At 39.0% G+C, this 11,927-nt stretch overlaps 1 protein-coding gene across 1 annotated transcript in view; it reads left to right on the forward strand.

Annotated features, from left to right (window-relative positions):
• LOC101615621 (steroid transmembrane transporter SLC22A24-like) overlaps window positions 1-9,968 on the forward strand; it is a 67,204-nt gene extending 57,236 nt beyond the window's left edge. Inside the window, 3 exon segments of the mRNA XM_045137744.1 lie at window positions 7,169-7,383; window positions 9,122-9,230; window positions 9,761-9,968. Of these exon segments, the coding sequence (XP_044993679.1) occupies window positions 7,169-7,383; window positions 9,122-9,230; window positions 9,761-9,968 (532 nt within the window).
• The last annotated feature ends 1,959 nt before the right edge of the window (window positions 9,969-11,927 follow it).

An 11,927-nucleotide genomic window follows, 5' to 3' on the forward strand; every position in this document is an offset into this window, starting at 1 on the left:
AAGCACAAACTGGCAAACAAACAACTGAGACACTGCCAGAGCTCATACTGTTCTCTTTCACCTTTGGATTGAAAATCACTTCCACCCCCACATACACCTTAGGGCTTGACCCCAGGATCTGTCCCCAGTGACACCTCTTCCAGCCAGGCTGGCTGGACACAGGCTTTAATAAAACACTGTAGTCAATGGGGGACCTACATTCAAACTACCATATTCCACTACTGGCTCCCAATATACTTATGACTATCTCACATTGCAAATTGTATTCAATCTGACTTCAAAGGTCCCCATATGCTTTTCCAACCAACTATAAGAATGTTTCAAAGTCCCAAATCTCATCTGAGATTCAAAATTGTCTCTTAATTACGATTCCTCCAGCTGGGCTGAGTATCTAGGGGAAACTTCCATCCTGAGCCAACAATGCTCCATGGTAGTCTCTGCACAGTCCTGATATATCCAAAACATTGTCAGGTGTCCATTGCAAACCATGGTCCATCTTTAACTCCCTACACTGGCCTTTCCAGCCTTGGGAATGAATATCCTGTTTCCCATGCCTCATCTCAGCAGAGGCATCTAATTTAACTTTAGACAATGCTCTTACTTGTCTGCCTCATATGCCACGTCTCAGAAGTAGCATCCTGAAACTATGTGCACTTCATGTCCCACTTACATGTATTTTTCAGGCTTTTAAGGTGTGTAGGACACAGCCATGTTGTTAATCTAGGGACAAAATGAATCATAATCTTGAAGATCAGGTTCCTTCCTTACAAAAGAGTTTGAATTTCTACCATTCAGTCTTTCCTGGGTGGAATCACCTTAGGAATCTTTTCTGTTGTTTCAATGTAAAGCAGTTGGGCCATCCTCCATAATGCTATTGTGCTGGACAGTAGCAGCTTCAGTAATCTAAAACCAGTCTACATGCCTATAATTGTAAACTTTTTTTCCCCCAACTTTAAAGCTTATGTCTCTAAGTTCTATGTCTTCTGCCAAGCATATCAGTCTAAATTCAACCTTGATCAAACTCTCTGGGCATGGGACCAGAATGAAGCTAGCCCTTATGCCAGGAGCCCAATTCCAACAAAGTTCTCTACTGTTTTTCCTTCCCCTTTGAAAGGTCATAAACCAACACAATTCTGTCTGCAGTTAGCATTTTAAAACTCTCACCAAAATAGCCCATAATTTTTGTTTGTTTGTTTTTAGAAGTAGGGTCTCACTCTAGCTCAGGCTGACCTGGAATTCACTATGTAGTCTCAGGGTGGCCTTGAACTCATGGTGATCCTCATACCTCTGACTCCCAAGTGCTGGGATTAAAGGTGTGCACCACCATGCCGGTCATAAATTTTGACTTACCACACTGTGAGGCTTCTACTGTCACAAATTCCAAGTCAATACATATTCCTCTTCTAGCACACAAGTTCCAAAAGAACAAAATCCACATGGTCAGGTTCATCTCAGAATCGTTACCCCACTTCCTGGTACCAAATTTCTGTGGTAGTCAGCATTACATTGCTTGGGTAAACATCAAAACCTGACAATTTATGGGAGGGATTTTTTTTTTTTTTTTTTTGAGTTTAAAGATCCAGGGGAAGTTCCAGCAGTGGTGGAAAAAGCTGCTTCCAAACAGCCCATAAAACCAAAAGCAATAAGCACAAACTGACAAGCAAGCAACAGGGACCCTGTCACAGCTCAGACTGCTCTCTTACACATTTGGACTGGAAATTAGATCTCCCCCAAACACACCTTAGGTCTGAACCCCAGGATCTGTCCCTAGTGACAAGTTCTTCCAGCCAGATCAGCTGGAGACAAGCTTTAATCAAACACCCGAGTCTATGTGTGGGGGGGATTACATTCTAAATACCACACTTATATACCTTGAATTATTAAGTTTGATCTCTTCATAGTGTCCTGAATATCTTCAAATTCTCACTCATAACTTCTTATGAGTTAGTCTTTTTGTTGGATGGTTCTAGATCTTGTACCTTGTCTTCAAGCTCAGATATTCTGTCTTCTCCTTGACCCATTCTTATTAGTGAGACTTTCTATTGAGTTTCTTTCAGTATTTCTATTTCCTTACTCATATCTTGTGTTGACCTCCTTATTTTGTAAGGTTGGTCATTAATTTCTTACTATTCCTTCAGGAGTTTGTTTTATTCTTTGATTCCTTTGATTTTTTTTTTAAACATACTTATAACCATTATCTTTAATTCTTTGTTTTTCTTTTCTTTTTTTCTCAATTTTTATTAACATTTTCCATGATTATAAAAAATATCCCATGGTAATACCCTCCCCTCCCCAACTTTCCCCTTTGAAATTCCATTGTCCATCATATCCCTTCCCCACCTCAATCATTCTACTTACATATATACAATACCAACCTATTAAGTACCCACCTCCCTTCCTTTCTTTTCCCTTTATATCTCCTTTTTAACTTACTGGTCTCTGCTACTGAGTTTTTGCCTTCTCACATAGAAGCCCAATCATCTGCAGCAAGGATCCACATATGAGGGAGAACATGTGGTGCTTGGCTTTCTGGGCCTGGGTTATCTCACTCAGTATAATCCTTTCCAGATCCATCCATTTTTCTGCAAATTTCATAACTTCATTTTTATTTACTGCTGAGTAGAACTCCATTGTATAAATGTGCCATATCTTCATTATCCACTCATCAGTTGAGGGACATCTAGGCTGGTTCCATTTCCCAACTATAAATTGAGCAGGAATAAACATGGTTGAGCAAGTACTTCTAAGGAAAAGAAATGAGTCCTTAGGATATATGCCTAGGAGTGCTACATCTGGGTCATATGGTAGATCAATCTTTAGCTGTTTTAGGAACCCCCACACTGATTTCCACAATGGCTGGACCAGATTGCATTCCCACCAGCAGTGCAGAAGGGTTCCTCTTTTTCCACATTCCCACCAACATTTATGATCATTTGTTTTCATGATGGTGACCAATCTGACAGGAGTGAGATGGAATCTCAATGTAGTTTTAATCTGCATTTCTCTGATGACTAGTGACGTAGAACATTTTTTTGAAGCTTATATGCCATTTGTATTTCTTACTTTGAGAATGCTCTATTTAGCTCCATGACCCATTTTTTAATTGGCTTGTTTGATTCCTTATTAGTTAACTTTTCTTAATTAGTTGTCTATTCTGCAATTACAGGCAGTTTGGTACCATTATTAGGCTCATCCGTGACCTACCCCATCCCCAATGGCCCCTCCTTGTTGAGGTATATGGGTCGTGCATTGTGGAGTTAGCCCACAGTTATTGATACTATAAATGTCTCTGCATATCATGACCCAACAAGTGGCTCTGACATTCTTTCTACCCCCTCTTCTGCAAAATTTCCCTGAGCCATGTTGGGTTCATATTTGGTCTGCTTCAGTGATGAGGTGTTGGGAGCCTCTGAGGTTCTGGCTCTCTGATTTGGTAGGAGTTGATTTTTCTCTGTGTTGGTTTAAGTAAATGCTTAGATTTTCTAGTTTGCTGGGTATTCTTAGCTGTATCAATTGATCTGATGTTATATATCTTCAGTGTAGGAGATTAAGATGTTAGGTGTATGTAGCTCTTAACACTCTCAGAGTATCTAGAAAAGTGTTCCTAAGGGTTGAGTTTGCCTGCTATGGGAGTATTCAAGTAGGCTGAGTGGAACAAAATACAGGTAGATTCTAAAATTTAACTAAATACTGTATACATTCAATCAACAACAGCACCGAGTATTTATGCAAGAGTAGGTGTTATAACAACCAGATCCTCTATCAACAAAGAAGTTAAGATTTCTGGTCTGTTGAGGGTTCCAAGTCAGCCTGTGAGCAAGTGAGACCCTTCCCTGGTGCAATCCCAGTTACCTTTTTGGATGATTTTGGTCTCAGTCAAGAAGACTGGCTGGGTTGCTGGACTGCTGTTCTGTTTTCTGGAGCTGGACACTGGCTTTTCCTGCAGTGTGAACCTAGCTTGGCAACTATGGCTCTGCAGATGGGCACCCCCACTGCTGGAACCACTGCTGCTGCCGAAGCCGCTGCTGCTGACGCCACCACTGCTGGAGCTGCTTCGGCCTGCCTGTGGGGCTCTGGATGCTCTGGGACTCTCCTACTTCTCTGCTGCCATTTTAATTTATCATACACCTCACTTTTTAGTAAAAGTGTGTATTTTGCTGGGTTTTCTTTGGCTTTTCCTCCCCTAGGCTGCTTTGGCGTGGTTCTTATGCCACCATCTTACCCGGAAGTCTATCTTTAATTCTCTATGGAATTTCATCTAATTCATTCACACTGGAGGTCATTACTGTTGGATTTATAATTTTTGGAGGAATAGAGTTGTCTTGATCTTTTTGTTTCTTACATTATTGCATAGAGATTTTTATATCTTTTTTTTTTTGGTTTTTTGAGGCAGGGTCTCACTCTGGCTCAGGCTGACCTGGAACTCACTATGGAGTCTCAGGGTGGCCTCGAACTCTCGGCGATCCTCCTACCTCTGCCTCCCGAGTGCTGGGATTAAAGGTGTGTGCCACCACGCCCGGCTCTGAGATTTTTATATCTTGAGTTATTTCAATACTTGGATTTTCTAGTTATATGTTATATTCTTAGACATGTAAACCAGAAATTAAATATTCAGAGTAGGAGCTCAAGGTTCCAGGTGTGGTTTTTGTATTGCTCCCAGGTAATGGCAAGAGGGACTCAAGCTGGTGGATGTGAGTGCCGTGAGAATGTCTCAGTAATGAATTAACAACAATTTAAGTTCAGTAATTACTGGTAGGTAAGCAAACAAGGCTGGTGTGAAGTATGCTAGGGTCAGAGTTATTTAGAAGTAGGAGCAGTGAAGCCGGGTGAGTTAGTGTGAAGGTTACTATTAACTTTAAAAAGATAGTGGTAGAACAAAAAGAGGGAAAGAGGGAAGTTGGAGTACTGTCAGTTTCTACAAATTTTAGAGGTTGTTGAAGCTACCCCAAGTTTATAAGATGTTCTCTTGCACCTTCTTCTCAAAAATCTTTTTTTCACTGTGAAACAGAGGGAGAAAGCACTCCAAAATATAGGCACAGGCAAGAACTTTTTGAATAGGACTCCAGTGACATAAGAAATAATGCCACTAACCAACAAATGGGACCTCATAAAATTAAAAGGCTGTGCAGCAAAAGAAACCATCAATCAAGTGAAAAGAGCCTACAGAATGGGAGAAAAATCTTTGCTGGTCATCATCTGACAGAGAATTAATATCTAGAATATGCAAAAACAACCTCAAAAAATGAAACAGTAGGAAATCAAGCAAGCCAATGAATAAGTGGGCTAATAAAGTGAAAAGTTCCCTGGGCTTTGGAAATGGCACAGCAGTTAAAGGAACTTGCCTAAAAAGGCTACCAGGCCAGGTTCAACTCCCCAGTACCCACATGAAGCCAGATGCACAGTGGCACATGTGTCTGGAGTTTGTTTGGCAAGAGGCCCTAGTATACCCATTCTCTCTCTCTACTTCTTTTCTCTCAAAGGAATAAATAAGTAAAATATTAAAAAACAAACAAAGAAAAAAAGAACAGTTCTTGCCAGATGTGGCAGCGAACACCTTTAATCCCAGTACTTGGGAGGCTAAGGTAGAAAATTGCCATGAGTTTGAGGCCAGCTTGAGACTAATTCCAGGTCAGTGTGGGCTAGAGCCAGACCCCACCTTGATAAACCAATAAAGAAAAAAAAGTACAGTTCTCAAAAGAAGAAATACACATGGCCAATAAGCATACAAAAAATGATCACCTTTGGTAGCCACCAGAGAAGTGGGGTAGTTCCAGAAGTGTCCTTTCTGCTGAGGACTGCTTTGGCTATTAGAGAACTTTTATGCTTCCATGTGAATTTTAGGACTTGCACACCAAAGAATTTCATTTGGAATTTTAATGGAACTTTCATTAAATCTGTTGACTTCTTCAAAGATTACAGCCATTTCACAATATTCATCCTACAATCTATGACCAGTGGGACATTTTTCTATTTTCTAGTGTCTTCTTCAGTTCCTTTCTGTGCTCATCAGGGAAGCCAGTCTGTAGATTTACTTCTTTGTTATATCCTTATCTGCTTTTGGTATCAGTAACACCAGCTTCACAGAAGGAGTTTGATAGTGCTCCTTTTTGTTCTGTGGAACAGTGGAGAAGTGGTGGTATTCAATCTCCCTTTAAAGTTTAGAAAAACTCAATAGTGAATCCATCCTTCTTTGTGTGAAGTGACTTACTTTCTTTATTTTCTCTCTGATTTCTTTCTTCCTTTTAAATATACTTGACATTTTCATGCATACATATAATCTATTTTGATCTTATTCTCCTGCATTACCCTCTCTTATTCCCTTCCCCCTCATATTGCCAACCTTCTTCTTTTCCATTAATCCCCATCTTAATTTCATGCCTTTTTTGGGGGCCATTGAGTTAAAGCTTCTTGCATGATCATGGATGGAAGATCATGTAATATAGTGACTTCTTCACTAAGGAACATTACTGCTACTCTTTCAGCAACTATAAGTTGCCACTAGCTACTCTAGGATGTTGACTCACAGCTCCTGTATTAATTTCTATTACAATTCATTTCCCCATCCATGATGAAATATTGATAGGCTCAATTTTGTACAGCAAATCAGAGCTGCTGTGAGTTCATGAGAATAACAGCCAGGTCATTTCCAGATTCCCACAGCCATATTTCAAAGAAACTACACCCCTGATTCATGATATCTGACCTTATCAGTCTTCATTTCTTCATGCCTCTAGTTGAATGGATAAACTCAGATTTAAAATTAGCATTTTCTGCATGGGTGGTTTTATAAATTTTACTAGAATACAGGTGTATTTGCCTCTCCCTCTCTTCTATCCTCAGTAAAAATCATCACATACACTAAAGATTTTAATAGAGTATGACATAGTTGTTATTCAATCACCCAAAAGACTTAAGCTCAAGGCTGGAGCTATGTAGTGAGACCCATTCTCAAAAGAGCTGGAGGAAAATAATTTTACATCATGTTTCACAGTAATTTTATGTTATAATTATTGCTAAACATAAATATGCCATGAAGTATAATGAGCCATTTTCTTTAACATTGACTGTATGCCAACTGAGACAATATCATCATCAATTGTGAGATTAAAATCTTAGGGAATGTTTCTTAATCTCTAAATTGAATCAGATATGTTTTCATTCATTTCAGAATGGCAATCACTGCTCCGCTATTTGCCCTAGTACTCAACCTGCAATACTTGGGCAGCAATATCTCCCTGTTCCAGGTTCTCTGTGGAGTTGCCATGCTCCTAACCAGAAACGGTAGCCATTGGGTGATGAAATGTTTGGGGCGCAGAGAAAGCCAGATGTTGTTCTTCTTCCTGATAGGACTTCCCATTCTGGTCAATACCTTTTTGCCCCCAGGTAAGAGATATAGGAGTTTATTAGGAAAAGAAAGCAGTTTTCCCCACTCCTCAAGTATTACACTAGTCTTACTTCCCTGGTGCCAAAAGAATATTTACATTGAAGCCAAAGATTCCTTAGAGCTATTATGAAAGTGTGACACTGATCCTGGAGACAAGTTGTTGCCAGGACTTACATGTTTTTACTGAGCTAGAGTTCTTAAGGAGTACCTGGGACCAGTCTTCATGACACGCAGGATGAGCCAGGCATCAGATCCAATTAATACCTGCCAAGTTTCTTTACAAGAGGAGCTAGCCATGTGCCTTTTAACTAATCAGGTTTCAAATAATAATCATGGAGAAGGTTGGCCTTACTGTTGTGTCGTCAAGAAGGCATACTGTGCTCTCCCTAGGACCCCATGATTTTTGAGGCCTCTTTAACTTGCCAACTCCCTCATCTCTATATATTCATCTGTACCTGACCATAAGTCACACATGCAACACAGTTTTCATAGAGACTGCTTGACTTCAGTGAAATACAAATCCCATGCCTTTGGACAGGAAGAAATACAGTAGGAAGTAGGCAAGAATCTGCTCCTAACAAGCCTTTTAAAATATTTCAGAATCTGTCCCTAAGCAAGAAATAGATTAAGAGGCAAACTCAGGAGCTCTTATTATTTTACTAAGTTAATCAAATGACCTCTGTAATGATTATGGAAATTTTTATACTCACCATCTCTGTCTGCCACGTATGTTCCTAGAGAAGAATTGCATTTTGAAAGATCCTAGACTGTTGGGATATCCCAGAGATGGGGTCCATTCTCCTTGATGTAAGATGTCTCCTTTATAGAAACACTTTCCGCATTGTTTTATCTATTTGGTTATTTTGTCACATTTTAAAAAAGACTTTTTTGACCTGCTTCTTGCATTATAGTTTGCTTTTCTGTGTCCTCACATGTTAGAAGCCACATGGGAACTCTATGAGGTCTCTTGTAAGAGTATCTATTTCATTCATAAGACTCCTCATGACCAATTCATCTCCCAAGAGTCCACCTCCTGATATCACTGCCTTGGAGTTTAGGATATCAACATACTAATTTAGGAGACACGCAAATATCTGGACCTTAGCATTCTGGATCTCCATTATCATTTGATAATGAACTCATTTATAATTGATATAGGAAATAAAAAGTGGCAGGTATACTTGGTTTTTTTTTTACTGCATTTAAAAGTTTTAGTGTCAGTGGTTTCCAATATAACATTATTATTTCAAAATAGGAGCTCTAATGTTAGACTTTTAAATCTTGAATTATTATTATTTAGAACTTGTGTCTCTTAGAATTGTCTACTCCCAAGTAAATCTAGTCACTTTGCTATTCTATGATGGAATGCCTGTTTTACATTTTAAAAAATGTTCCCATGCTCTTAGTTCTAAAAATTTTAAGACATGGGTCATAAATTCTTTAGGTCCATACATATTTCTAAGTCTTGGAGAAAGAGCCCAGAAGTTAATAGACATAATAAGTACGATAACTATTTCTGAGTCTATCTACACCATTACTATCAATATTCAAGCAATTGCTTTAGATCTTTTCATTCAATATTTCAACCCACCTACATCCATCAACCATTCTATTATTTCAGACAGGCTACACTTTGTCTACCACATATTTCTTACTTGAAATAACATCAGTTATTTGGGAATGGGCAGATTTCTTCAGCCAAAGTTTCTGGACTCTCCCTCATCTTCCTCTCTCCAGAAATGCAAACCCTGCGTGTGACTTTGGCCACATTTGGAGTTGGTGCTATTTCTTCTGGTTTAACAGTCATGGGTGTATATTTCAATGAGCTCATCCCCACAACATTCAGGTACAAAGAGCTTCAAAATGCTTTTTACAAACAGGCCTTTCTAAACTACTTGACATTAAGAGAAGGGATAAGGATAAAACCAAGACTACTGTGTTATCAAAGAAGTGAGTTATAACAGAAATTAACACAGCAGCCAAGAGCCAACAATTATTAAAATCAACTTTACAATTAGAAATGTGTCAAGTCCTTTAAAACAGAATCTCACTTAATTTTAAGAATCACTCTGCAGGATTGGTACTATGGGTATAACTGTTTTAATAATAATGAAATTGATCAGTTAGGAACCAATAGCAGTATATGTGACATTAACTACATCCTGCCAAAGCCTGTGTGTTCAATAACTCTATTGTATTGATCCCAAAATGAAATGAAAGTAAATAAGAGTGAACACCTGAAAATCCCAATACTTGGGAGGTTGAGGCAGGAGAATCTCCAGTCCAATGTTAGCCTAGGCTATATAGTGAGACCCTGTTTCAAAAAAATGTACATGTACAGATTTGGACAAGATTTTTTGTTATTTGCATCATCAGGTCAATAATTGGAGGAATCAATACAATGTTCAGTAGACCAGGGGCACTGCTGCCTCCTCTTTTGATGCTCTTAGTTGAGCTTTCTCCCTACCTGCCCTGGGTCATTTTTGGAGTCATCCCCATCCTTGCCAGCTTTCTTGTCTTCCATCTTCCAGAAACCAGGAATAAGGCTCGCCCTGACACCATCGAGGATATAGAAAATGAATAAGTATATCCTCTAGTGATCAACTAACTAGCTAGTAGTTATCTACAGAGCCAATGACCATTTTCAGCTCTCCTTCACAAAAGCTCAGACCTGAGCTATTTTTGGCAACCTCACCCCCTGCCGACAAAAGTGCCAAACTCTAATCATCACTCTTTAGATCACACAGGCCATAATGAATCGGTAGTTTAATGGTGAAAAGGCCAATGGTCATACCATGAATAGCATATAGTCTCTGTCTTTATAGAAAGCACATACCTGGAAGCTTCTGGGCCTTACACTAAAGCTCTTACTTTTGTCATTCATCAGACTAATGAATGATTGGCATATTATGAGGAAAGATATGCCTCTGTCTCATAGATACAGCCTTGATTGTTGCTTCAGTCAAGGAAGAATTGTGAGAATACAACATAGAACAACCTTCCCTGAAAAGATGACAGTGGACCTTTTGCCATATGTAACATAATTTGGCAGGATGGGTGGGGTTCGAGGTAGGGTCCTGCTCTAGCCAAGGCTGGCCTGGAATTCACTCTGTACTCTCAGGCTGCACTCAGACTCGTGGGGATCCTCCTACATATGCCTCCTGGGATTAAAGGCATGTGCTACCAAGTCTGGTTTCTAATGTAAATTTTTAAAGAGAAAGAACTTAGAAAATAGAAATACAGTCTGAAATTAGGAAGATAAGAAAGCACCCTTATTTCTTTCCACTTTCCCTTTGATTTTTTCCAAATAAATCATTGGCTAAATGTCTAACTGGTGAAAATAGCTCTATTCAGTGCTGCCTCCACAGGTACAGGTCCCAGTATCACACAGGGGTGTCAACATCTAGGGAGGCCAGTGCTTAAAGGCTGCAGGTGAAGGGTCAGCATGCAGGGGATGTGCTCTCCCTCTACAGCTTTGTTATCTGACTTTGTTCTGCTTTGACGTCTTCCTCCCAGCATGATTAACTCAAGAAAATTCAAGCAAGAAGATACTTTCATGAAAGTAACCCCATTTTAAGGCATTTGCAAGATTTGTTCCCAAATAAAGAAGAAAATCAAGATTGTTCCTTCATAGCCAAAAATATAATGGACAAATAGATAACACAATTAAGGTACTATATAAGGCAATTTTTCAAGCTATAGGTCTGGCTTAGTGGTAGAGCTTTGGCCTAGAATGGGCAAAGTTCAGGGCTAAATTTCTACCAGTAAATAAATAAATAAATTTCCTGGAAATAACTCATAAGCTTAATTCTACCAACAATTGTTTGTCTTGGGGAAAAAAATTTAAATAGTTGCAAATTCATCTAAAAGTTAATAACAATTAATATGATTTAGAAAAAGAAGTGTGCTGACAAATACACACACACACACACACACACACACATATATATATGAAATAAATTACCATGTCAAAGAGATACTTGCATTTCCATATTTCTTTTAGCACTATTGCAATAGGGAAGATATAGAATTGACTTAAGTGTCCATAAATAGACAAATGGATAATAACAATGTGAATTATATATGTATCCTACATAATAAATAATGAAGTCATGTCATTTGCATATAATTAAAGGTTGGATAGGATGGATCAAAAATCACCATGTTAAGTGAAACAAGCCATGTACAAAAATGTCAATTTATACCCATTTTGCACAATTAATGTGTGATAGCAAAAACTGTGGGCTAGAGAGATAGCTCAGTTGGCAAAGCTGTTATCATGCAAACATGTGGACCTGAGTTCAGCTGCCCAGCACTGACATAATCTGGATGTGGTAATGTGCACCTATAATCCCAGCAGTGGGGAGGTGGAAACGACGATCCCTGGGGTTTGCTGGCCAGCTAGTCTAGTTGAATCAGTGAGTTCCAGGTTCAGTGAGAGACTTTCTCAAAAAATAAGTTGGAAAAGTGATTGAGGAAATCATTTGGTATCAACCTCTGGCCTCCTTACATACATGTGCCCAAACATACATGAACAACCAGA

The sequence above is a fragment of the Jaculus jaculus genome, chromosome 1 (genome assembly GCF_020740685.1).
Source record: "Jaculus jaculus isolate mJacJac1 chromosome 1, mJacJac1.mat.Y.cur, whole genome shotgun sequence".
In the NCBI taxonomy this organism is placed as follows: domain Eukaryota; kingdom Metazoa; phylum Chordata; class Mammalia; order Rodentia; family Dipodidae; genus Jaculus; species Jaculus jaculus.